Source organism: Xiphophorus maculatus, chromosome 10 (assembly GCF_002775205.1).
Source record: "Xiphophorus maculatus strain JP 163 A chromosome 10, X_maculatus-5.0-male, whole genome shotgun sequence".
NCBI classification, from domain to species: domain Eukaryota; kingdom Metazoa; phylum Chordata; class Actinopteri; order Cyprinodontiformes; family Poeciliidae; genus Xiphophorus; species Xiphophorus maculatus.
Window position 1 is genome coordinate 2,409,961 of NC_036452.1, and position 27,423 is coordinate 2,437,383.

Genomic DNA, 27,423 nt, shown 5'->3' on the forward strand with positions numbered 1-27,423 from the left:
CTTACATTACGAGACATTTTCCATGTTAGAGTAAATAATCTGCCAGCTTTATCATCAATATTGAGAAATTATTGCCAAGTTTTTATATCTTGCTGAAAAGTTACTAAGTCAGTTAGTCTTGTATCAAATGTATTAAGATGTTTGTACTAGAAACTAGACCAAAACCGTACATGGTAAGATTTCGTTTTCTACCAAAGGAACAGCATATACACTTCAAAAAACACAAAATCCAACCAAGTATTTTCATCTAGTTTTTATTGTAAATATCTCAGAATATTTGAAATAAGACAAAACTAACTTACTAATAACTTTTCATCAGGATATAGCAGCTTGTTTTAAGTCAATAATTTTTTAATATTGATGAGAAAGTTCTAGTTCCACTGACGGCCGTTACCTAGCAACCCCAACCAAGCCCAGCCGTTACCTAGCAACCCCGTTCTAGTTCCACTTGCAGAGTTTTTCACTTAAAACAAGACATTGTTTCCATGTTTACAGTTGAAATAATACAGTGAAACTAGAACTTTTTCCATCAATATTAAAGGCAAATATACTTAAAACAAGCTACTAAAATATTGGAACTCAAATGAGACTAAAAGTATTTGGTAAAGTTTTGTGTTTTTGCAGTGGTCTTACCATAAAAACACCATAAATTCTACCATCTTACACCAGACTGTGCTTCTGTGTGTTAGATTTTTTTGAGCTGCAGATTAATTACCGGTTAATTAATCTGCAGATGGAGAAACGGCTAAAAGAGGCCATCCTTAGTCCCTATGTTTATCTGGACAGTTTGGTATTTTAAGGAGTCTGAATGCTTGGAGGAGGAGACAGCTTGATGTCCGTGAAATGACGTAATGAAGACGCTGACTGAAATGAAAATGAGCGAAGAGCTCCCCCTGGTGGTCTGGATGAACACAACATGACAACTAGCGAGCGTAAACCAGATGATTTTTTATTTCTGAATAAAAATGTTTTACAAAGGGGAGGTGGGCAGACCTTTGTGAAAAAACTTCTTCTTTTTATATTATTTAGTTTTTCTTTTTTTTAAATATAAAGAATAATGTGTAAAGTAAGACAAATAAAAAAAGTAACAATAAATTTTTTTCTTTTGCCTGCCTCTGTTTCAAAAGGTTATCTAAATAGATATCATGGTATTTGAATTGTAAATATTTGAAATAACTAATTAGTTTTAGTAACATTTCAATATACTTAAATAAAAGTAAAAAGTAAAAACAAAATGAGTTAAGAGTGAAAAATCTTTTCAACTAAAGGCTGTTCAATCCTGACATCTGATTTAATTTGTACTAAATTATGAATCAGACTGACACAATTTAATGTTATGTACAAATTTTAGTATTTAAAACAAATAAACCATAAAAAACAGCAAATTCAGGCAGAAGAAACATATTTTTATTTATTTATATTTATTGTTTTTGTACCCCACCAGGGGGTCTTTTTGTGGCTCTAGTGTCCCTTATTTTCTGAAAGTAGGCTGACAGGAAAGGGGGAAGACATGCGGCAAATGTCGCCGGGTCCGGGAATCGAACCCGCGACGGCCGGGTCGCGCTGTCCCCTGCGCCACCACGGAACGCCCGAAGAAACATATTTTCAAAAATATTTGTGAATCTGCGTCTAAATCGTTCATCATTTTGAATGCAAGTGTGATTTTTACTGAATCTGAAAACTTTTGTTTTGTTTCATTTCCATCTGAGAAGTTTTTAAAAAACTAAATTACAAACGTTTCAGTTTGTTTAAAGAAAAATAAACTCAAAAACTACAAATTCGACTCACTAAAAACAGTCACAATGTCACAGAAGAAAATAAACAAAATGTTGACTAAAAAAACCCAAACATTAAAAAACAATGAAAAAACTATGAAGAACAAATCAGAACAATTATTTCATGACATATTCAACCTTCAGCTCAGGCATTAAAACATCTACAGTATGAATAGTGTTAGAAATCACGCAAAAAACAATAAAATAAGTAGATTATTTATTTAATTCAGCTGGAAATTCACTGATTCCCTTTAAACTGAGAAACACAGGGAGAAAAAATACAATTGACTGTAAAAAAAAATGTTAGATACTATTTATTGCATCTCTAGTGAGATAAAATTAAAAAAAAGAAAAAAAACAGAAACAAACAGAATCAGACTCACCTGTAGGATATGTTTAAGAAAAAGAAACATTTTGTGGTAAAATCTTCAGTCAGACATGAAAAGTAGCCGACAGCTTTAGGATGAAACGTTCGGAAACAAATCCTGAAATTAGGTGAGCAGAACTGCTGACGAAAAAAAGAGTCGAGACGCGTCAGAGGGAACACCGAGTGGGTGGAACCGGATACGATTTACAGATCTATGATACGATTTACAGATCTATGATACGATTTACAGATCTATGATGTCTTCAGTCAGAGGCTTCATCAAAGCCACTGGAGTACAGACCTCTACAGCATCTGCAGCTCTTTGAAGAACCTTTTAAAATACGAGTTAAAATATTTAATTTCCCTCTGGGATTAATGAAATATTTTTGAATTTGATCTGATTTTTAATGAGTTTCATCATTTCTGTCTAACATTGATAAAAAGAGTCTGGATTTGCAACAATGGCAAAATACAAACGATACAAGATTACATTTAATGAAACAGCGCCATCTTGTGGCGACGTTGAGCCTTAAAAACAAAACTGTAAATGGGAATCAATTTTCAGCCATTTGTTAAAAAAATAAGAAATAACTGCCTAAATCCGGCCTGGAGGAAAAGTTTGGGTTAAACATTTAAACTTGGTGATAAATGTGACAAACATTTCAGACTTCATTAAAGTCTGAAAAAAATGGAATAAAGCAACTTTTTACTGAAAATGTAGTTTTAAAGATTTTCTCTTGTATCCCTTTAAATCCAGACAGGACAACAAAAAAATCAAGTCAGAAAGTCTCAATATTGCTGTGGTAAAAAGAGCAATATTGTCTTTAAATAAGGTTTATTGTCAAGAATTAAAACAAGTTTAAAAGGTTTTCTGGCAAATTTATGACTTTTTGAAGTCAGAAATGTTCCAGTTTTTCAAGAAATTTTATAAGATTATAAGTGTTAAATATAAGTTTTTTCAATCAGATTTTCAACTTTTCAGACTCAGAAATTTCTAGGTTTTTTTCTACAAAATTTCTGAGATTAATCTTAAAATTTCTGAGTTTGTTTACTAGAATATTTTCGACATTAAAAACTCCAAACTTCCCACGATTTCTTTTAACAAAATTCCTGAATTTTTTCAAGACTTTTCAAACTCAGACGATCTTGTTCTCAGGTTTTTGGCAGAAATCTACTCCATGTTTTCTTTCTACAGCAGCTCAAATACGCCCTCAAAAAGTCAGACTGGAGAAAGATGCTAGTCGTGTTTAATTGAGTTGCGGCAGAGCAGCTTGTTTGTCATTTTGAGACATAAAACATCTGAAAACCTCATGAGTTGATGGAATTGGTCTGGTTTTGCTCCTCCTCTTCCTGTGTCCTGGTAAGCGGCTCTCGCTCGGCGTCTTCCTCCGCCGGCCGCGACCTTTTGGTCGTCTTGTTCAGCGTCCCGCCCTGCAGGGACGTCAGGACAAAACGCCGTTAGCGCGTGAAGCAGAGTGCGTCAGCTGGACAGCGGCGATGTCTGACCTGACTGCGGTCGACGATGTTGAGCAGAACGGAGGCGACGATGCAGCAGACGGTGTTGGCCAGCATGAAGATCATCATCCTCTGCCAGCGCCACAGCGGGATTTTAGCTTCACTACAGGAAACAGGAAATCTGTAAAACACTATTGTACTGCTGCAAGGAGAATCACAGCTGGAGAGGAAGAGGATTAGCAAAAAAAAAAGAAAAGAATTTTGTCTCGGGATTCAGATTTTTTTCAGAATTCTGCCTTTTTTTAAATTATTTAACTTCAGAATTCTGAATATTTATTTCAGAATTCTGCCTTTTTTTTATTATTATTAAATTCCAACTTTTTTTCCCACAATTTAGATTTTTTCCAAAAACTTTTAATCTTAGAATTTAGATTTTTCTCTCAGAATTAAATTTTTTTTCTTAAAATTCTCACTTTTTTTCCAGAATTCTGATAATTCTGCTTTTATTCAGAATTTAGACGTTTTTTCAAAATTCTTTAAAGTCAGATTTTTATTATTATTTTTTGCAGTGTCCCTCTTCCATATAATCATTTTTTTTACCTGGATTTGGTGCCCAAAATCTGCCCGACGATCAGGTTGGACACGCCGATGCCGACCATCTGTATGGAGGTGGCCAGGCCCATGGCTGTTCCCAGCGTGGGCTGCGGCACCACGAGGGGAATGGACGGCCACATGCTGGCCTGGAGCAAAACCCGGAGAGGAAAACCAGGAACGCGCCAAAGATACGGGCAGAGAAAATGGAAAAACTGCTTTTTCAGGCATCAATGGTCAAAAGAACATTTAATAAACCTTGATTTATTTTTGCTAGGATGATAAATTGTGTTATAAGGATTTTGCTAATAAAAATCTGAAAAGTGTGGCATGCATTTGCATTTTTTACTAATTCTGCCTTCAAAAGGCAGCCAAACCAACCCCATGTTTTCACACACTTTCACACGTGGGACTAAATCGGAAACGAATCCGACAGTTTTCATTCTGAGCGTTCATGTCGCCGGACGCAGCTTCATCCAGCTCAAGCTAGCAGAGACACACCACAAAAGACTTGCAGGTGTAATAACAGCAAATGCATGCCACACTTTTCAGATTTTTTGTCATAAAATATGTTTTGAGACTTTATATGTTTTGTTCCTTTTAAAAAGTAGCTAACTGGCAACAAAAAGTTAGCTGTGCTAACCCTGAAACACTAATCATAAACATTAGTTTTGCTAACCGCTAAAGAGTTAGGTTCCGCTAACCCGAAACCTAGCGGATTAGCAGAAGTGTTCCTGGAACTGCAGTTAGTAATTATGCAGAACTTTCTGCTGGTTTATCACATATAATCCAAACTTTATCGGCTGAAGGCGCTGGATGCTAGCACTCAAATTTACACAAGTGAGCAATGACGATTTAAAGCCATCGTCTGAAATTAAATAAAAAAATTAAACAGCCTAAGACGTTTCCCTGGTAACAGATGTGTTAGATAATTCACAGTTGATTAAAACCGTCTGAAACTCACGGCAGCGAAGGAGTAAGTGACTCCCAGCCAGATGGTGGAGACCAGAGGAGGGACGAAGGTGAAAGCCAGCAGTCCGAAGACGGGCAGCGTGAAAACAGCGCAGGCCAGAGCAAAAACTCCCCGAAGACCCACATAATCCTAAATCACAAAGTTAGAACCAATCAAAGCGATTTCTGGCCAGATTGAATCCAGAGCGGCGGTGGCTTACGATGAGGATTCCCACGCTGGCTGAGAGCACCAGAGAGCTGTCGTACACGGCGCCCGCTACGTACGCAGCCTCTTTCTGGCTGTAGTCGCTGTATTTATCCTGGATGAACTTACTGCACAGGAAACAACGGGAAAATGCATTAAAGCTTTGTTAAACCAAACAACTGCAGTTTTATTAATGATCCTAACATAAAACTGTGTCCCAGAAGTATGTTGCATATAGGGCTGAAACGATTAATCGGATTAATCGTGATTAATCGATTATTGAAGCAATTGTTAACTAATTTAGTACTTGATTAAAAATTAACTGTTGAGTCCAGACTAAAAATAGATAAATACTGAAAGAACAACACACTAAATTAGTTGAAGATTATTTCAATAATCAATTAATCATGAATAATGTGATTAAACATATTAATTGTCTGAAAATATTAGCACTTTTTTAAAAAAGTGCTAATATTTCTGAAAAACATCCTCAGAGCTGTAATTAAACTAAAACTACAAAAAGCAGAAACATTTTGCATCTAAGGCAAAAAAAGAAGTTTGTCTCAGTTTTTCCTTTATCTTGTTCAAATTCTGTAAACAACTATTTAGCACCATTTGTTATCCAATTACTAATCTGTTAATTGAAAAACTAACAACAAGTCAGCCTTTCACTGTATTGATCAAGCAGAAAGAACTGAGATTAGAATTATTGTTAGTATTTGTTTTAGCTGCAGATTCATCCTTTACTATAAATGATCAAACCTTCACTAAAGAAAATCTATCATTGTAACAAAATGTTTCTTATCTTTAATGTACTCGTCTTAAAAAAATCTGCAGAATTTGCAAATTTTTTAATCTGATTAATTGTGGGAATAATCAATTAGTCGTCAAAATAACTTATTGTCAGAATAATTGATTAATTGCCAGAATATTTAGTAAGATAATCGTTAGTTGCATTGGCGTGTATTAGCTCTACCTGGCGTCAGCGATGAAGGGGAAAATGCCGTTGTAGAAGAACATGATGGTGAGGACCAGCAGCCAGTATCGGAGAGACAGCAGCTTCACATCCTGAACCCTCTAAAAAACAGAAAAACTCGGGTAACTTGGGTCCAGACGGGGCGCAGAGTTCTGTCTGAAAACGGTTCTGGAGAGAAGTTTACATCCATCCAAAACGTTCCCGACGTTTTCTTCATTGGGATGGAGAGATAATGATAGAAAACGGCTGAATGGTTGGATTTATTTGAATATTTTCTCTTATTCACAAGAGTAAACATTTTATAAACAGTCTAGAATATTTAGGACAAAGGAACCAAAGGAGCATCTATGTAAACATTTGAGCCTGCATAATCTGGGTTTTAGGGAAAATTGTGGATATGACGATAGTGTTGATGGTGACTGTATGTAAACTTCTGACTGTTGGACATAAACGAGCGGGTCTGACCACTTTGCGGGAATCCTCTGCGATGGCTCCGTCAAGGCCCAGCTGCCTCATGCCGATCTTGTCCAGAGCGCTCACGACGACCGCAGCAACGAAGCCGAGCACGCACAGCAGAGCGCCTGGAAAACAGAAAAATACCGTCAGAAACTCTTCTTCACAGGCAGCGCTTCACTTCCTGGTCAACGTACCACCCCACAGCGTCCACTGCATGCCGTATTTGTCTTCAAACTTCTCCGTGAAGAAGAAGTTGAGGACGGAACCAAGACGGGAAAAGGCGAGCGTCACCCCGAAGGCCAGAGCCAGCTCCTTCCCTTTGAACCAGAAGGCCGTGATGCGGTTCTGCACAACTGGGAAAACCAAACAAGGCTGCAGCAATCCCTCTCTCTCTCATACATGGGATAATAAACTGGACCAGATTGCTTCTTACTGGTCAAAGATCCATTGCCGGAACCGAATAGTAAACGTCCCGTGAGCATGAGCGGAAGCAGGTAGGGAGTTCCTCTGAAGTGGGAGCCCAGAGCGAACAGCGACGAGCCCAAAACACACAGAAAGGAGAAGAGAAACACCCCGACTGCAACACAACGGCACACACAGTCACCTCTCTGACTTATAGACTAGGACTGAAACGATTAATCGCACTAACCATGATTAATCAATTCTTGAAATAATCATCAACTGATTTAGTAATCAGTTATTTGTTTACTGGAGTCAGAAAATGCCATTTTCTGAAATAAGAGCAGTCAGAGCAGTAACTAAGCTAAAACTGTAGAAAAGTATTTATATGTTACGTTTAAGATACAAAAAACCCCTTTATCTATAAATGTCTACTGGAAAAAACTCCAGTGAAGTTTTAGCTTCACCTGATTCAAATTCTGCAGAAAACCTGCAGCACTGAGAATCTTTTGCTCTTCAGCAATAGAAATATGTCAACAAGTTCGTTCTACACTGTCCTGATGTTTAGTCGAGCAGGAATGTCTGAGTTTTTCACGTGCTCAAGTTTTTTTAGCTGCATCATTTGTTACAAATGACTAAAGAAATACATTTTAGGAAATAAAATGTTTATTTTGCTATTTTTAAAAGGAATTAGATTACTTGTTTATTCGCATCTTTTAATGTATTTCTGAAATTGTAGAAAAAGGTTTCAGTGATTGAGTAAAAATTAAGCAGAATGTGCCGATTTTTCATCTGAGTAATCGATTAATCATCAGAATAATTGATTAATCATCTGAAAAATATACTAAACGACAGAATAAACCATCAATTGTCAGCAAAACCTACTGAATAGATTAATTGATTAATCATCAGAAAAATCAATTAATCATGAGAATAATCGATCAATCGGTAAAATACTCAATCATCCATCAAACTAATTATGTAAATAATTGATTAATCATCAGAATTGATTAATCATCGGTATAATCTTTTAAATGGCAGAATAAACAACTGTCAGCATAATCTGCAGAATAGATTAATCAACTAATCAGACTAATTGTCAGGATAATCGATTAATCGTCAAAAATGACCGATTAGTCATCAGAATAATCAATTTGTAAAATAATCGTTAGTTGCAGCACTGTGTAACACGGATTTTAAACTCACGCAGACTCACATCGATTTCCTAATTTGTCGATCAGGAATCCGGCCAGAATCACCACCACAGCGTTCCTGGTGGTCAGACAGAGAAATGCTCACTGACGGGGAAAAACAGAAAGAAAATATCTTATTGCAAAATGAGTCAACGTGCAAATCTGCTTACGTCCAAGCATATATGGCATAGAGGAGGTTGTACTGCTGCGGACTCATCCCCAGACCCTCCACACAGTCCACAGTCCTGTTGATCGCGGTTGCATTGGGACATGTGAGGTTCTGCAACACGAGACAAACCAGGGACAACGTTTTTACTCAGACCTGAGTCAAACATGAATCCAGCAGGTTGATAATGAGGAATCATTCGACTGATTTTACCCCCTGGAACTGGTCCTGCAGGACGCTGGGGATGTCGAAGCAGAAGTAGGAACCAAAGGTCAGGAGGCAGTTAAAGAAGAGAACCAGGAAGCGATAATAAGCTGGAAAAACCAAAATACCATTAAATTAACTTACTACAAGACGTCACAGTATTCTGTTGGGATTTCATGATGAAAACTAGTTTTTGATGGTCTTTCACAAGCATCAGCAACCTTTGCAACCCAAAAAGGAATAAAATGAGCTTAGAGACGCAAAAACAGAAAGATCTGTTGAAAGGATTTTCTTAAATAAAGATCTATTATTGAGGGGAGTCCAAAGTTTTTGTCAGCTGAGCCAAAATCGTAAACTCAAAAGTACATGTGGGCCAAAAAATATCATTTTTAAGAACTAAAATTACCAAAGTTTTTGCTGTTTTTGTTTTTACGTACTTAACAATAAACTAACCATGAAGAAATTTAACAAAACAAATAAAATAATCACAGATTTTGGTAAGAACAGGTCATATCCAAAACCTCAAATTGGTTTTTGCACATTTCCTTGTTAAATAAAAGGCATCCAGTTTGCTTAGTATTTGGGGCTCGATTGTAGAAATATGAAATAATATTTAATCTTTTCTCTGTAAAAACGGGATCTAGCTCAACCTTAATTTTTAGAAGAATTGCTGAAGTTAACCAAGTTTAAATACAGCAGTTATAATCAGGTCTGGGTGACCCAATGTGGACGTTAGTAGCAGCTCCAGGTAAACGTCAGGAATCTATGGAGGACCAAAACGGACATAATAAACACAGAAATAAATAAATTCTTAGCAAATAAGAAAGAATAGGATTAAGAGGCTTCTTTATTTAATCACCTCTGCAATTATTACTTTATTTATTCTTAATTATGTTAGTTTTGGTCCTCCATATGAATCAACGAATGTTTTTAAATATAAATATTACCACAACGAAATGACACCAAAGTGGTTAAGTTTTTGTTTTAAAACAAAGAAATAGAAATCTCAGTTCTTTAAAAAAAAAAAAAGAAAAGACATTTCCAACAGCATTCATTGTTCAAACTTATAAACGTATCTTTTTTTTTTACATGTTCATGAGACATTTTTAGCACTAAATGAGTTTTATTTAATTGGACTGAGGCAATTCACTCCAGCTGCTCCCTGGAGTGAATTGCAGCTGTCTTAATTACAGACAGCTGTAATAAAAAAAAACACATGATAGAAAAGTACACTTTTACTAAAGCCCTGTTGGGCAACTTCCGACTGGAGTCGCATAAGTTTTTAAAGTCCAAAATGCTGAGTGGCTCATTTACTGACCCGTTTTTTAGGGAAGTATTGGATCCTGTGGGCTGCGAGTAGCTGGGGTTTAGCTTAAAATGCTACATGAGGAATAATTTTAGAGAAACAATCAACATAACTGACCTTTCTCCGCCGGTTGAGCCATACTGAGAGGAAATAAGTTTGCTATAAAACAGAAAAATGCTTCACATCCTTTGTTGTTTACGGTCTGCAGCTGCGGCAGACGTTTAACGTCGGCAAACTCAACTTTAGTGTGAGACGGTCGCAAACCGCAGATCTACACACCATGTGGATGGAACCGTTAGCACTGATAGCATTCGCGACGACGCATCCAGCTATTTGGAATTCTGCAATGACGTAAACGAACCACATTTTCTTCTTCGTGGTTTTTATTGGCGGGTGACATTGAACGTTAATATGTATTATCGCCATCTATTGTGCTATTTTCCTTTTTTTTAAACTAACCGTTGGAAATTCTTATTATAATCATTTTCCCTTTAAATAAAAATAATTGTTATATTTATTTTATTAAACTAATATCTTATTCACTATTAATGTCTCCACATCATATACTTTTAATTTATTATACTTTTGTTTTAATTAGCCGTTTTTATTCCTGAACAACTTGATTGACTAGAACAGCGCTCTAGTTAAAATGATGAAGCTTTTCATTATGATGAAGATCTTTATTACAGCTGTCATTCAAATTCTACAATTTCTCTACAAGATGTGAGCTATAAATGAAAGCTGCACCAAAACCAAAAGAAATGGCATATTTATAATAAACTGGAATATAAATTTACATGAATTTAATCAGCCGAAATTTAAAAACTACATGTAATTGGTAACAACATGATACATATGAATACTTATGTATTTACCTGCTGTTTCTATTATATTTGGTAAAGGTGTGAAATAAATGTGATTACATGTTTTTTTATTGCTGTACCAAAATCTCACACTGACTTTTTACTTAATTTTAATGTCTCATTTTTTAACTTCAGCTATTTTATCCAGTGGAGGTGAAATATCATGGACTCCAGCCAGGATTACAAGGCGTTTGAAGGAGAAACGGGTCCATAGCATCACAGATAATTCTAATGTTAAGCATATCTTCTACATATTCCTTAATTATTTGGGGTTTTATGTAAAAAACTTAGTCTTAATCTGATCAGAACATGAAATTCTAACCTGAAATGTTTTTATTAGCTGTAAGTGGAAAATCATTAAAATTAGCAGAAAAACATAAAAAACTAGATGAAAACTTAAGTCAGTGCCAAGATCAATAAACCTGCACTAATTCAACATTGTCAAAATTACTTTTAAAAATTATTATTATTATTTTAGCTTTTTAAAATAGATTTCTATATGTTTATATGCTAAATCCTTGTTTGTCTTCACAAACTTTGCTGATTTTAATCGTCCTGCCTAGTAAATATGAGTAATTCTTAAACTCAGTGTTTTTTGAACATCCCGTCAGATTAGGTCGCTGTTCTCAGTTCTAATCCACAGAACAACAGGTGTGTAATCTGTTCTGTGGTCCACCTGGTGACAGCAGCTGCTGAGTCCTCCTGGCCTTTCTAAGAAAGGATTTCTAATCCACACTTCAGCTGGGTTTCTTTAGAAAGTTTAAAAGTTTAGCAATGGACGAGTTTCTAAAGTCTCTCTATCTAATAAATACATTAAAATCTTTTTTCTTGAGTTAATGCCACTGCGGAAACAAACACCAATGGAAATGAGGCGAAATGGAGAACTTGCTAATTAGATCACAAAACATGTTTTTTATTTTCTTAATTTATTTACTTATTTATTCTGGTATACATTTTTATTTATTCATTTTTGTTCTTATTTTTTCTCATTCTCTTTCCCACTTCTGCCCCCCAAATCTGTGTGAGCCTACAGTAAGCAAAACAAGAAATATTAGAGAAAAAGAAAATAATAACAATGCAAACAGAAAAATAACAGTAAGGATGACAAGAAAAAACAGGATCCTAACCCAAATATGTTAAACAATAACAGTTTTTTATGTTGTTGGGTTTCTCTTATTGTTAAGTATATCCATTTTAATATGTACCTGTTTTTTGTTTGTTTAATTTATTTGTTGTTGTTGTTCGTTCTTTTGTCTAATCAGTTATTTGTTATTTTCTAGATCTATACATTTGTTTGTTAGTCTGTAATGTTTGTTCTGTACGCATTAATTGATGAATAAATGAAAATGAAAAAATAAAATAATCTATATTTAGTTTTCAAATCTGTGTAATATATATTTAGTATCCCGATCCACACTCCACTAAACGTTCTGGCCAACCGCAATAAAAAAGAAGAAAATGTTGTATCGCATTTTAGATGGTTTGTCCCTCGGTTGACTCCGTAGCGGCTACAAAACAAAGACGTTAACAAAGGCAGATTCTGCTTTAATAATGAAATGTCTGTCCTGCGCAGAGCCGTAACATGGGAGATTTCTGAATCAGAGGACAGCGATCACGACCTGAAATCAGAATTAAACCGCGATGAAATCTGTCAAAAAGAAACAACAGACAGCAGAGGAGAACCGGAGGCTCTCAGCTTCGAGGGAAAACCCACAAATCTGCCGTCTTCACCGGCTAAAAGTGACTCCAGAGTCGCTCTATCTGCTCCGGAGGCATGCGGCGGCACCCCGGGTCCGGCACGCAAACGCCGCAGCAGGGAGGAGATTGAGGCGACCAGGCTGAAAGCCAAGGAGCGGAAGGAGGAGAGGGAGCGGCAGAGAGCCGCCAGAGCCCGGGAGAAGGAGGAGAGGAAGCGGGAGCAGCAGCGGAGGAGAGAGGCGGCGGAGACCCTTAACAGCCTCCGGCCAGAGAACTGCATCAAGAGCCTGACCGTCTGTGTAGAACCAGGTACCGAGTGACGCGTTTAGGTGCTGTCGGACTTTCTGATTCTTCTTCTTCTTCTTTAGATTTTAACGGCAGCTTGCATCCAATTATGTTGCACTACTGCCCTCTATTGCCTCCTACCATCTACTCCTCAAAGACTCTTAAAAATCCCAGTGTTTTTTAAAAAACGAAAAATCTTCTTTTTCCCCTCAATACTATTCAGCTGATCGATCACCTTGTCAAATTTCAATTCCCTACTAACACCTAGTTCTGTTTTTAATAATCTTCTTTGACTTGCGTATTTCCTACATTTAATCAAAACATGTTCCACTGTTTCTACTTCATCACACCATCTACATAAACCAGTAAGATGTTTCCCCATCTTAAAAAGAGTTCCGTTTAGGAAACTATGCCCAGTTCGTATTCTATTTAGGCCCGAGCAGCAAAGCGCTGCGAAGGCCTATTGTATCTGTACTGTTTATTATTACGATTCTTCCCACCTCTTCGTGTGCCTTTTTGGGGGCTTTATCATATTCAAAAACTCACCAAACTTGGCGGTCGCGACTAGAAAATTTAAAAATTTTGAATTTTAAGGTTGTCGCAAAAATCGCAAAAAAAATTGCTCAACGGCGGCAACTAGCAATTTTCTGTTGACACAATGGTATGAACGTACTTCATCGTAGAGACATGAAATTTGGTACACTTGTAGAGCTCACCAAAAGACTCAGAACTTAAATTTAATGTTATAAGCCAACTATCACAGGAAGTCGGCCATTTTGTATTGAACGTCCATTTTTTACCTCGATTTTGACGTTTACAGCCTTCGTATTTGATCGAACTCCTCCTAGGGATTTCGATTGATCGACTTCAAACTCGGTCAGTCTGATCATAAGGCATGTCTGATTTAAAGTTATCAAATTGGTGAGTTTTGGAGCATGTTGAAGGGGGGTTAGCAGGGGTCAAAGTTCACCTACTCGCCATGAAACACGAAACTCTTATATTTCCTATACAAAAACACATAGAGGGACCAAACTTTCAGTGATTGATCGTCATCGGGTGCCCTACAATACCCTATGGTCAAATGATGACATCACTTAGGCCACGCCCCCTGAGAACAGGAAGTGTCATGTTTTACTGTGAACGGTCGCTATCTTAGCCCTTTGACCTAATCAACATGAAACTGTGTCCAGAGACAGAAGACATGTTGGTGTGTTGAGCATTCCAACCCCGACCGGCTTTGACATAGCAGGTGGGCGTGGCGGCATGGCGAAGTGACCTGTAACGCCGTTGCCATACGTTTGGCTCTGAATTCCACAATTTCGGGCCCAGCTGCTCCAAACTCACTAGGATGGATCCTTATCCACCCACCGACAGGAATTCATAACAAAATTTGGTGGGCGTGGCCTAATTTCTCTATAGCGACCCCTAGAGTATTTTAAATGAACAGCCCTAAGCCATGCTTTAACCTAGAATTACGAAACTTGGTACACATGTGTATCTTGTCAGGACGTACAAAAAAGTCTCTTAGAGCCATGGTCGAAACCCAACAGGAAGTCGGCCATTTTGTATTGAAGGTCCATTTTGGACCTCGACTTTGACGTTTACAGCCTTTGCATTTGATCGAACTCCTCCTAGGGATTTCGATTGATCGGCTTCAAACTCGGTCAGTCTGATCATAAGGCATGTCTGATTTAAAGTTATCAAATTGGTGACTGTATGAGCTTGCTGAAGGGGGGTTACCAGGGGTCAAAGTTCACCTACTCGCCATGAAACACGAAACTCTTATATATCCTGCACAGAAACTCACAGAGACACCAAACTTTCAGTTATTGATCATCAATAGGTGTCCTAAAATACCCTGTGGTGAAATTATGACATCGCTTAGGCCACGCCCCCTGAGAACAGGAAGTGTCATGTTTTACTGTGAACGGTCGCTATCTTAGCCCTTTGACCTAATCAACATGAAACTGTGTCCAGAGACAGAAGACATGTTGGTGTGTTGTGGATTCAAGCCCTGACCGGCTGCGATGAAGCAGCTGGGTGCGGCGGCATGGCAAAGTGACCTGAAACGCCGATGCCATACGTTTGCTTCTAGATTCCACATGTTTCGACCGAGCTGCACCAAACTTGGCCTGACTCATCCTGTTGTGATGCCTGACAATGCTATGTCATCATATTATGACGTCATCTAAGCCCCGCCCCCTCACAACAGGAAGTGCTATTTTTTTCCTTGGAAACTTTCATCTATGGCTCTCTTGACCTAATCAAGGTGATTCTGTGTTGGATGACAGATAGGAAGTTGGTCTCGCTTGCTTTAAAGTGCCAAGAGTTTTGAATGGCGGCAACGCCGTTCGTATACGTTTGCCTCTACCTTCCACATATTTTGACCGAGCTGCATCAAACTTGGCCTGAGTGATCCTGGAGGCTTGCCCGTCAATCCTACATCATCACATTATGACGTCATCTAAGCCCCGCCCCCTCGGAACAGGAAGTGCCGTTTTTTTCCTTGGAAAGCTCTGTTTATGGCTCTCTTGACCTAATCACGATGATTCGGATGATAAAGTCTGTCAATGCTCGCTGCTGGCTGAACCGTGTGGGCGTGGCCAAACGGCGAATATCAGTCCCTTGCCATATACATACGTTTGGCTCTAATTCACACATGGATCATCCGATTGGCGCCAAACTGGATATGTATGACCTTTGTTCACCTCTAAAGAGCCCAACGGGTTTGAGATGTAATTTGACTCCACTGCGCCCCCTAAGTTAATACATCGGCCGTATCTCCTCGACGCATCGACCGATCTGCACCAGATTTTTTGACAGTCGTCGGGGAGCGCCGCCGAACGCATTCACGCCTGTCGCCCGGTGGACGGGCGGGGAAAATGCGCGACAGCTTCTGCGGCGGCTAGCGGGCGGCGATGCTGGAAACTGCGGCAGAGCTTCTGCGGTGGGGAGCGGGCTGCGGCTCCGGAAATTGTGCCAGAGCTTCTGCGGTGGCTGGAACCCCCGCGGTGGCCAATAGGCCGGAGCGGCGCTTGCTGCGAGGGCCGCCCGAGGCTGCTTGCAGCTTTAATTATAATTATCTCTTCCCTCCTGTTTAATCCTCTGATCCTTTCTACATCGACTGTTTTTTGTATTCTAAATAAATGTCTTCCATTTATTTCATTTACCCACCTATCTTCCCATATCTTCTTGCTTTCTTTCCAAATTATACTTTTGCCTTCAGATTTAGATAACTTTATTTGCATATCAATATCATCTTTTTTAATTGTCTCCTTCGCCAGCCTGTCCGCTCTTTCATTCCCCATAATACCTACATGAGCAGGAGTCCAGAATAATACAACATTTTTATTTTGTTCACATATCCTATGATGAACCGCCATAATCTCATATAAAATATTTTGATGATTTTTTGTACGTCCCTTTCCGATACTCGTCAACGCAGATAGAGAATCACTACAAACTATTATTTTATTCCTATCAGTTTCCTCCACCCAGTCTAAAGCTACTAAAATAGCACCTAGTTCTACCGCGAATACACTCAAATAATCAGATGTTCTTTTTGAAATACTAATCTTTAATTCAGGAATCACTACAGCTATACTGGTTGCTTCACTTTTAGGGTCTTTCGACCCATCCGTATAAATTTGCAAATATTCATTATATTTATTCTGCATTTGATTATAAAATTCTTGGCAAGTATCTAATGTGTTCCTTTTCCTAATATTTGTTAGTGTTCTGTCTACATTAATATATTTCCAAGTCCATGTCGGTCTCAAAGGCCACAATACAGTTGGACTAAATTCCTTATAATATACATTAAAAAGTTTCGCTCTATCATCCCCAACCCACCCAAAACTATCCATTTGTTTCTTTCCTCTTTCCCAACACTCTCCTAATAATTTCTTAACCGGGTGATCTGCATTATGTCCCTTTAAACTTATCCAATAATTGACCATTAGCTGCTGTCTTCTAATGCATAATGGCATTTCTCCTGACTCTACTTGTAATGCACATATTGGTGTTGATTTAACTGCCCCTAAACATATTCTCAGTGCTCTGGCTTGAATAACATCTAACTTTTTTAACCTAGTTTTAGCTGCTGATCCATACACCACACTCCCATAATCTATTCTTGATCTAATTAGAGACACATATATATTTTTAAGGGAATCGAAATTCGCACCCCATGTCAACCCAGCTAAACACCTCATAATGTTTAGAACCTTTTTATTCTTCTCCATAATATGTTCTATATGATTTCCCCAAGTTAGTTTCTTATCAAAAACTACTCCCAAAAAACGAAACCAATCAACCCTTTCTAACTCTTTCCCATATAAACACAACTTTTTATCAACCCCTATTTTTTTATTTGTGAAAAACATTACTTTTGTCTTTTCAATTGAAAATTTAAAGCCCCACTGTACTCCCCACTTACTCACTTTATCTATACCTTCCTGTATTTTAACAATAAGATGGTCCACATTTCTTCCCCTTTTCCATAATGCTCCATCATCAGCAAAAAGTGACTTACCAAAACCGATGGATAATTCTTTAAAAATATCGTTGATCATAACTGAAAATAATGTTGGACTTACCACACTTCCTTGAGGGGTTCCATTTTCTATTTTACATAATTTCGAAAACTGACATCCTATTTTAACTTGAATATTTCTATCCCTTAAAAAATCCCATAACCAATTAAACATATTACCTCCTATACCTATCTGATGTAATTTAATCATTAACCCTTCCCTCCATAACATATCATATGCTTTCTCCACATCAAAAAACACAGCAACAACAGTTTCCTTATTAATCTGAGCTTTTCTAATATCATCCTCTAAACCTAAAATAGGATCCATTGTTCCTCTCCCTCTACGAAAACCACTCTGATAAGGAGCAATTAAATGTTTTGACTCTAAATATTGTGTCAATCTCTCATTCACCATCCTTTCCATCAGTTTACACAGATTAGATGTTAAAGCTATTGGCCTGTAATTTACAGGGTTACTATGATCTTTCCCAGGTTTCTTCAACGGAATAATAATAGCTTCTTTCCACTTACAAGGCAGTCTCCCCTCCTTCCAAATCTTATTGAATAAAATTAATAATTTATTTAAAACTTCCTCACTTACATGTTTTAGCATAATATAACACACCTCATCCTTACCTGGAGCACTATTCCTAGTTCTATCCAAAGCTCTTTTTAGCTCTCCAATAGAGAAAGGATAATTCATCAGATCATTATTATTCTCCTTTCTTCTTAAGATTCCATCATATTCCTTTTTAGTTCTCTCCCTTCCCTCCATTTCATTACCTAATAAATTTTTACCACTATGTATCTCCACAAATGTTCTCACTAACATATCAGCCTTTTCCTTGTCAGTTACAGCTACTATATCATTTTTATTTAGTATAGGATAACTCCATTCCCATTTTTTTGATCATCCCCCAAACATCCCCTAGTTTTGTACTACTGCCAATTGTGTCACAGAAACCTCTCCAGTATTCTCTTTTTGTGCTCCTTATTGTTCTCCTGACTTTGGCTTGTGACTTTTTATATTCAATTAAATGTTGAAAATTATGAGACCTTTTAACCAATTTAAATGCTTTATTTCTTTCTCTAACTGCTTTCCTACACTCTTCATTCCACCATGGAACTAACTTACTCCTATTTTTCCCTGATGTTTTTGGAATAGCCTCCTCTGCAGCAACTAAAATACCCTGACTAATCACTCGGTTCATACTTTCAATACTCTGATCATTTTGAACATTTAACATTTTCCTATCACATAGGTTATAAAATTCCTCCCAATTTGCTTTCTCAAATATCCACTTTCCTCCTATCATTTCAGGCCTATGCACCTGGCCCATCCTTATTTTGCTGATTATAATGTAGTGATCACTACCAAATGACTTATTTTTAACTTGCCAATCACATAGTGGAGCTAAACAGCTAGAAACAAATGTCAGATCTAGTACAGATTCCTTACCTGAATTTATATCAATTCTTGTATTCTTTCCATTATTCAAGCAAACCAAATTATTACTATCTAGAAATTCTTCTAAAATGTTCCCATTATAATCTATTTTTTCACTACCCCATAATGAATGATGTGCATTAAAATCTCCACACCAAATAACATTTCCTTTCATATCCATCTCTTCAAGTTTACTTACCTCAAGCATTTTACAAGGATTGTAAAAATGTAAAACCAACAGTACCTTCTCTTCCACCCATATTTCAGTTGCAACATACTCCAAATCTCCTTTTCTTCCAATAACTTTATACGGAATACCTTCTTTAATCAGAGAAAGACACCCTCCCCCATTTCCTTCTTCTCTATCATATCTAACTGCAATATATCCATCCAATTTGAAATCCAAAAAAGGCCTCAGCCAAGTTTCCTGTATACAAATTACATCAGGTGTTTCTCTTAATTCGTAAATAAACTGTTTAAAATCTTGCCCATTTGACAGAAGACTCCTCGCATTCCATTGTAATATTGAGACTATCCTTCTTGACTTGCCTGACTACACAGTTCTCCCCTTATGTCCTCCCACCGAATACTCTTTAAGTCTAAACTATGGCATGCTGCCTTTACAATAATCTGAATCCTTTCCGTTTTTGATTTCACATCCGATGTTGCATTTATAACTCCTGCAATAAAAGTCACCATTTTCTTTTTTTCCTCTTCAATTTTCTTTTCAACAATTTCCATAATTTTTGAAATTACTTGCTTTTCTCCTGTTAGAGATTTCCCAGTTTGTTTCTCTTTCTCAACTACTTTACACGCCTCTGCATACGTTACTTTCTGCGTAACTTTTGTTTTTTGTATCATTGATTGTCGTTTCATTACCTCGCATCCCCAAAAAGCGACACTATGCTCTCCTCCACAACTACAGCACTTTGGTTTAACTCCAACTCCACATTTACCATATTCATGGTCTCCAGAACAACGGGCACATCTCCTTTTTCCTTTACACATTTTTGCAATATGGCCAAATTCCTGACAGTTGAAGCACCTCACTGGTTTGGGCACATATTCCCTGACACTAAATCTTATCAAGCCAAAGAAAACCTCCCTTGGCATTTCTTTTGTTTCAAACTCCAGCAACACAGTTTCTGTTTCAATCTTCTCTGTACCCCTTGTCATTCTTCGTGCTCCTTTTACTTCCTTGTTTCTTTCTTTCAGATTTTCAACTAATTCCTTCATATCAACACTCAACGGCACTCCTGTTATGATTCCTTTGCTTTCATTATTTCTTTTTTCACCCACTTTAACAACTGCTCTAATTTTGACTTTACACACCCATCCAAGCTTTTTTGCCTTTTCAACCTGACCTTCAGAATTACAGCCAATCAAAAGATTTCCGTCTCTCAGTATTTTAGCATGTTTAATTTCCCCAACATGTGTCTTAAGTGCTTTTGTTAGTTTAAGTGGATCAATCTTCTTGACTCCTTCTCCTTCATCAAATCTTATTATAATGTTCAGATTTTGTCTTTTTGGTGCTTCTTTTCCTTCCTCAATTCCTTCATTATCAGTGTCTTCAGTACTTTCCTCATTTCCTTTCTTCCTCTTTCTTTCAGCAGCTCGCTGCTTCTTTCCACCCTTTCCCACCAATTCCCACTCTTTATCTTCATTCCGACCACTCCTTCCTTCCTCGTCACTACACTCCATACTATTACAGTCACTTCTTTCCAAATCCAACGTCGTCATGTTCCGAATTAAGTCGCATTTAACACCGAAGTTCAGCGAGTCAGTCCTCAGACCCTCCGGTGTTTGCTTGAAGCTAAGAAGCTAACCGCTGCCTCACTCCTCTCTCCCTCGACTTTCTGATTCCATCCATCAGGGTCTATTAGAGTGCGTTTAATTCATCAGGTTGCCTCAGTAAATATCACTGACAAGTTTATTTATTTCAGTGATTTACATAAATATATTGAGGATCCACGTTTATCATTTCTGATCAAGAAATGATAAACGTCTGTTGTATAAACAGACTTCAAAGTGAGAGCGTAAATATAAACAACTAACTACTTAATTAATTAATTAAGTTCTTTATAATTAATTCTTAATTATAAACCAATACTTTAACAAAGATGTTGTACTTTATTCTAGTGGCAGTTTACAAAACAGCCAAGTAAGTAAATTGCTGTTTGAAATTTATTCTGAAAAATATATTTAGGGGAAGTTAAATGCTCTAAACGTTCTCAAAGTTAGCAAAACAAAAATGCTAAAGCGCTAAACAAAAATTAGTTCCACTATTAGCGGAAGTGTGCTCACCACTGGGTTTCAGCAGATAAATTAGAAGATTTAAAATTGTTTGTCATTTAAGTTTAAGACTCTAAAGAGACAGTATGCTGTGAAATCAACTATGTTGAGCTTTACATCATGTTTTAATATTATTATCATCAAAAACATACCTGGAGAATTGCCTTGATTCTTTCATGCATGTTTGAGAGTCATTTAATCTCCATGGAAACCATTCAGATGTGCAAAACGCCTGGGTGGGCCTAGCCCCGCCTTCTTGGCGCAGCTCCTCCTCCTCTTCTCTCTGCTCTGTGAATGTTAAAGTTTAACCTGTGGTTTTCTGCAATAAACTCAGTTGTAAATATTGTGTAAAATCTCATTCTGACCTCCGCAGCCCTTCTCCAACATGACGGCTCAGACATTTTGCTGGACACCCTGGCCATGTTGGAGTGGAGGTTCACTGTTGAGAGCCAGCGTTTGTCTCGCAGCATCACCTGGACCAGAGATCTGCCTCAGGTAGGACGCTCCCGCCTCACACAGAAAGTCCAGTCAGGTCCACACCTGGGTTTCCATTGACCTGAAAGTTGGAATTCCAAAAATAGATTTACTTAATGAAAACATGCAAATTTGGAAAAAGTACGTTTTTCAATAAAAGGTTTTTGCACTAGGAAGAGGCGGTTTTTATTTGGTCATATCAAAATTGGTTTATTTAAAAAAAACTGTAAAGGAAACAGTTTTTTTGCATCACACGAGTCAAATGATCAACAATCAAATGTTGCTACTGGTGAAAACTATGAAGAACTCAGCAGGAAGTAGTTGGAGGCTGGCATTTTTTAATGACTTGTTGCATGAACAAACTTATTCACATGTGATTTTAATTGCGTTTCTTATTTAATAGCACATCATTGACAAAGTTGTGTGCTTCCAGCAGGTAGAAGACGGTCAGGCCCGAGTGGAGGAGGAGGAGCAGATGGTTCTGGTCTTGACTCTTGCTGACTTTGTGGACGTTGTGATCTCCGTTAAAGAAGTATTCAAGCTCCTAAAAGTTGTAAAAACATCCAAATGGAGACGCATTTGATGCCATGCTGTTCCCTCTCTGGACTGTAGATGGTGGACAGCGATGGGGAGGAGACGGGGACGGTCCTCAGTCCCCTCTTGGAGCGTCTCAACTGGAATAAGGTGGTCACCATGTTGGTGACGGACTTTGAGTCGGATCACTGGTCAGTTTATTCCCAGGAAATTCATGAGATTAATCTAAAAATTTCTAAGTGTTTTGGGGGAAATTTACTCAATCAAAGGTTTTTTCAATTTGCAGTGGCCCTAATACACCATTGTAATTTTTAACTTATTTCCTTGTTAGATCAGTTTTCCTTTTTTCCCCCAACAGGATGAAGGAATATTTTCCAGAACAGATGCTGCGGACTAAACTGGGGATGAAGGATCAGGATGTGGAGGAGGTTTGTTTGTCGTTTGAGGACTGGGATTGGATTGGGACCACTGGGGGAAAAAATCAGACTTTTTTTCTCAGAATTCCAATTTTCTTTCTCAGAAAACTGACTGTAAACTCAGAATTTTGGCTTTTTCTCAAAATTTAGAATTTATCTTAGAATTGTGATTTTTTTTTTTCCAGAATTTCTGCATAAATCTCAGAATCAGAATTTTTTTAATTGTTCATATGCCATCAGGAAAATGGCATAAAACTCAAATTAACCAAATAGATTTGGGACAAGCTTTCTGTGAGGATAAAGTACAAGTTTACAAATCCTATAAGAAGGAGGAAACAGTCATATGATTATTTTCACATAACAGCCACATAACTGACACACACCTAAGATTTTTTGGTTATTTATTTGGATTTTGACATAAATTGACACAGAATTACAATTCTGAGAAAAAATGTCAGAATATTACAAATTTTTTGTTTTGGCACTAATCCTCTTCCGTACTTTCTAGGTTCTTGTTTACCTTCAGCTCTATAAAAACATCTCTGTGGTTTTCCTGGAGAGCTGGCAGGACATCACCAACCATGTGTGCGCCGTCACCAAGGCTTTATCAAAACGCCCCTTTAAGTGCGTCTTCATTTTTACCATGACAAATTATTATCTTACTGCAGAGTTATAATAGTTTTGGGGTTTTCATTATACTTCATTTTATTTCGATCTGACTTTTTGTTTGTCTAATTCAGTTAAATTCATTTGTTTTAAGTGTTTTTGCTAGTTTATCAATTATTAGTTAAATATCGTTCAGTTTTCATTAGAGTGGTAGTTTTAATGTTTTTATACTTTAGTTAATTTTTAGGTTCAGAATTCAAAAAGTTCAAAGTATTGTATTACATCGATTGGTAGCGTGTCTATGGTAACGGCTGCAAGGAGTGTCGTAATTTACCGACCGCTGTCGTAAACTGCCCGTTTACGTGTCAAGTGTAGCTTGAAAGGCTAAAAACATTATTTCAAAAACGAATATTACTATTTCAGTACGTTTTAGTTAATTTTATAAACGCGGGACATAGTTCCGGTTAGTTATAGTTTTACCCCGTTAATCACCGTTTTTATTTATTTAAGTTAAAAATCTTTTCTCGAATTCAGTTTTTTTTTTTTGTTAGCTTCAGTTGCTAACTGACCTCTGACCCCCCACAGACTCCTGACAGAGCGGACCGAGCTGCCGTTCTGCGTGGTCGGTTCGTGGGCCAGCGGGGCCCGCGTTGGGCGGGACGGTTCGGGTCTGAGGGACGTCTGGGTCCGGCAGATCCAGCAGCTGAACAGGGTGAGCCCGGCGGTGGCCGCCGCTGTGGCCGAGGCCTTCCCGTCTCCGCGGATCCTGTTGCAGGTAATAAACCGCCGCTGGAAGCAAAACCCCGGAGGTCCGGAGGGTCGTAACGATTTTCTTTTGCATGTGTCGCCCGAAGGCTTACCAGAACTCTGGTTCTGAGGCGGAGAAGAAGGGCATGCTGGCTGGGCTCTCGGTGAAAACAGAAGGGAAAGAAAGAAGAGTTGGACCGGATATTTCAGCCAGAATGTACCGCAGCCTCACCGCGGAAAACCCTCAGCTGGTTCTGGACTGATCGGCCCAATCTGGAACCTATGGAGAACTTTTTCTGGAAAAGAAAATCTACCTCTCTGGTTTAATGTTACAATGTGTGACAGAGTATTAGGGCCATTGTACATAGAAAAAAGGAGGAGTAAATTTCAGGCAAAAAAATCCAGGAAATTTCTGAGTTTGAAAAGTTGAAAATTAAATTTTGAGATTGATCTTAGAAAAGTAATCTTTATATTAAAAAGATCTTATCTTAATCTCAAAATTTTCTAGAAATGAAAACTGGGAAATGTTTGAGTTTTAAAAGTCAAAAAGCTTTTCTAAAAATTCTTAGATAAATCTCAAAATTTCTGAATTTTTTTCCTAACACATTTTTGACCTTTCTACCTACAATGGCCTTAAGACACAGTTGTAGAAATGTAGCACTAATTATGTATGTAAATAAACAAATAAGGTCTATTTTAATGAAGAATGAAAATGAGCTGGTTTTCCAAACACAGGCACCTCCATATGACTTAAATTTACATGGAAATTATTTTAATAAAAGGGGCTAAAACAGAAATCTTTGGCTTGGATTTAGACCTTTTATAAAGTTCACACTTAAAGATAAGGAAAAAAAAGGTTAAAAGTATACAATGATTTTTATTTCCTTGGACTTTTTCACCTGTTTTTGTGATAAACCAAAACAAAGTAGTAACTAACTTTATTATTTTTCTGCTAATAAACTGCCTAAATTAGTCCCTTTGTGTGTTTTACCACCTAATATTTGCAGCATTTATTATATTTCCAGCTGCTGCTGTTCTCGTACGGAGCCCTCCAGGGGACATGGAGAATTTTTTTTCTTTTGCGTTCCCTCGCAATAATCTACTGATCAGTTATGCAGCATAATTGAACACTGTACGCCTTTCTTACGGTGGCCGCCGTACTTTCTACCTTAATACAAGGTTATGGTTTTTCCATGTATCTCCTTGTGAAATATCTGAAGTTTTATATATTTTTTTAGGATAGAAAGCAGAAATCCTGTGGTGCCTTTATGAATTGGTTTATCCTGTTTTAAATTATTACAACTTGAAATATGGTAGTTAGATTTTCTACGTGTGATTATATTTTAACTTATACATTATCTCTGTTTGTGGTCTAAGGTTTGCTGCTTAATAATCATCTGAATTTACTTGTTTTTGTGTTAATAACATTTGGATAAAGGGCTGTTATGTAGCTAAATGAAATCCTCAGAAATTCACACAGATGAACTGGAAATGTTTGTTTTAATGGAGTTTTCAGTGTAAAATGAACAATCAGACATATAATTGCAAATATTCAAAAATGTAATCAGAACCTCTCACTGTCTGATTTTTTTAGGGGTTTTTTGTACAGAAAGAGCAGACAATGAACTCTTGTGCGTATTGTTTTTGTCGGGTCTAACGGTGATTTGACTGGGCCACCCTGAACCCTTTCCCCAGGAACTTAATTTCCCAGAAGCTTTTATATTGCTTTGGCATTATGAGGGCTGCTGTTGTGTTGCTGCTTTGGAAACTTGGCAATTACAGCAACCTCTGAGACACTGGATGGCCCACTGGCAGCACTGGACACTTTTTTACTCCCACAGAGTCAAAATAAATAGTGAAACCATAAAACCATCACGTTTTTAAATAGCAGTTATGGTTTAAGACTTAAGTAAAGTAGGGAAATGAATGTATTTTGACTAAATTGCACCAACTGTAACTTTCTGTTTGGGTGAAAATGAGAGTAAACAGTTTCTGTCAGTGATTTCACCTTTATGTATGGAGAAGATCTATAAGTTTCCTAAAGAGGAAGGCAGGCTTCCCATTTAGTAACATAAATTGGATAAATTATCACAGCAATAAAATAATCTGTGTATGTTTTAACCAATATGCAGTGTGTGTGAACACACACACATTGTAACAGGTGGTATCAAAATTCACACAAGTATTTTTGGATTAATGAACTCATGCAAAAGATTTTTTCAGATTTTTTTTTTTCAATGTTAAAATTCTGTATTTTCCTTTTATTGTTTTTGATTTTTTTTCAGTCTGAAATGAAGCAGATCCAAAGTGCTACAAACATTGTATTCCAGTGTGTTTCCTTCTTGCAGTCTAGCTAAGAGCTGGGTCTGTGGATGTTGCATTTGCAAACAAAAAGACAAATCGCTTCTATGTTTAACTTTAAATAACTGCTGTGGAAACATTGAAATGCTTCTCTATCAGCTTTTCTTCTCTAAATTTCCATCCATTCAACCAACTTCTGCTTGTAAAGGTGGGTTACACCCCGGGGAGGCTGGCGAACAATACACACACACACACAAGCGTGAGAAGACAGTGCTGACACCTGCCCCACTGCCACAGTAAATTTTCAACATGTTGGTTCGATTTTTGCCCTGCGGTGCTGCTGAGGGTAAAAGAGAACTTCCCTGAATCCTGGAAAAGGTTCTGCTTTGAAAACTCACACAGTCAGTGTACTACTGCAAGTTTATCTTTCACAAACGCACACACTTGGGTTCAAAATATAAAACTCACTAAGTTTATTTGACTTAAAGAGTAGAAGATAGTAGACACAACTAAATGCAGCTCAGGTGTTTTACAGTGTAACTCGGATTATTACATATAGCAAGATCAATTTCCTTATTTATGCAGATGATGCGCACGTCTACATTACAATGTCACTATATGACTATGAACCAACCAAAACATTGAACAGACGCTCAGAACAAATCAATGCTTGGATGCAGCATCAATTTAACCAAAGGAGGAGAAATCAAGAGTCTGTAGAGCTTCAGGTAGATACAAACTATTGATCAGCCCTTAAATCTGGGTGTAGTGATGACCTGAACCTTCAGAGACACATAAAGACTGTTAGAAAAGTCAGTCTTTTATCACCTGAAGAACATTCCCAGGATTAAAGGACTGATGTCTCAGCAAGATCTTTAGAAATTCATACATGATCTTAATTTGCATTGATTACTGCAACACACAGGTCTAATGAACGAATCCTCCCGCTGCAGCTGATCCAGAACGCTGCTGCTGGCGTTCTGACTAAAGCCAGGAAGTTTTAGTATTGTTATCCTGGCTCCTTGTAGCTCAGAGAATAGACTTTAAAATACTTTTGTTAGTTTATAAATCACTGAATGTTTTACCACCATAATACATTAAAATCCCTGTATCAACCTTCCAGACGCCTCAGGTCTTCTAGCTCTAGTCTGCTCTGCAACCCCAGAACAAGAACCAAAC

The 27,423-nt window shown here is 37.5% G+C and overlaps 2 protein-coding genes across 3 annotated transcripts; one reads left to right on the top strand and one right to left on the bottom strand.

Annotated features, from left to right (window-relative positions):
• Positions 1-3,372: 3,372 nt before the first annotated feature.
• LOC102217883 (major facilitator superfamily domain-containing protein 1-like) lies at positions 3,373-10,293 on the bottom strand. The gene is made up of 13 exons (XM_005812042.2): positions 10,162-10,293; positions 8,748-8,848; positions 8,539-8,648; positions 8,392-8,447; positions 7,210-7,353; positions 6,971-7,129; positions 6,786-6,901; positions 6,321-6,421; positions 5,361-5,472; positions 5,153-5,290; positions 4,198-4,337; positions 3,649-3,760; positions 3,373-3,573 (listed from the first exon to the last, which is right to left on the bottom strand). The coding sequence occupies exons 1-13, from the start codon at positions 10,181-10,183 to the stop codon at positions 3,451-3,453; spliced, it is 1,434 nt and encodes a 477-aa protein (XP_005812099.1). The 5' UTR covers positions 10,184-10,293; the 3' UTR covers positions 3,373-3,450.
• A 1,071-nt stretch (positions 10,294-11,364) lies between these two features.
• On the top strand, positions 11,365-26,254 carry eme2 (essential meiotic structure-specific endonuclease subunit 2). Of its 2 annotated transcripts, none has more exons than XM_023341000.1 (8): positions 11,365-12,914; positions 21,540-21,661; positions 22,074-22,172; positions 22,253-22,365; positions 22,533-22,602; positions 23,099-23,214; positions 23,782-23,971; positions 24,051-26,254. In XM_023341000.1, the coding sequence occupies exons 1-8, from the start codon at positions 12,464-12,466 to the stop codon at positions 24,204-24,206; spliced, it is 1,317 nt and encodes a 438-aa protein (XP_023196768.1). In that variant the 5' UTR covers positions 11,365-12,463; the 3' UTR covers positions 24,207-26,254. The 2 variants fall into 2 exon arrangements, with proteins under 2 accessions (XP_023196768.1, XP_023196769.1); XM_023341001.1 differs by having other exon boundaries at positions 22,077-22,172.
• Positions 26,255-27,423: the final 1,169 nt, after the last annotated feature.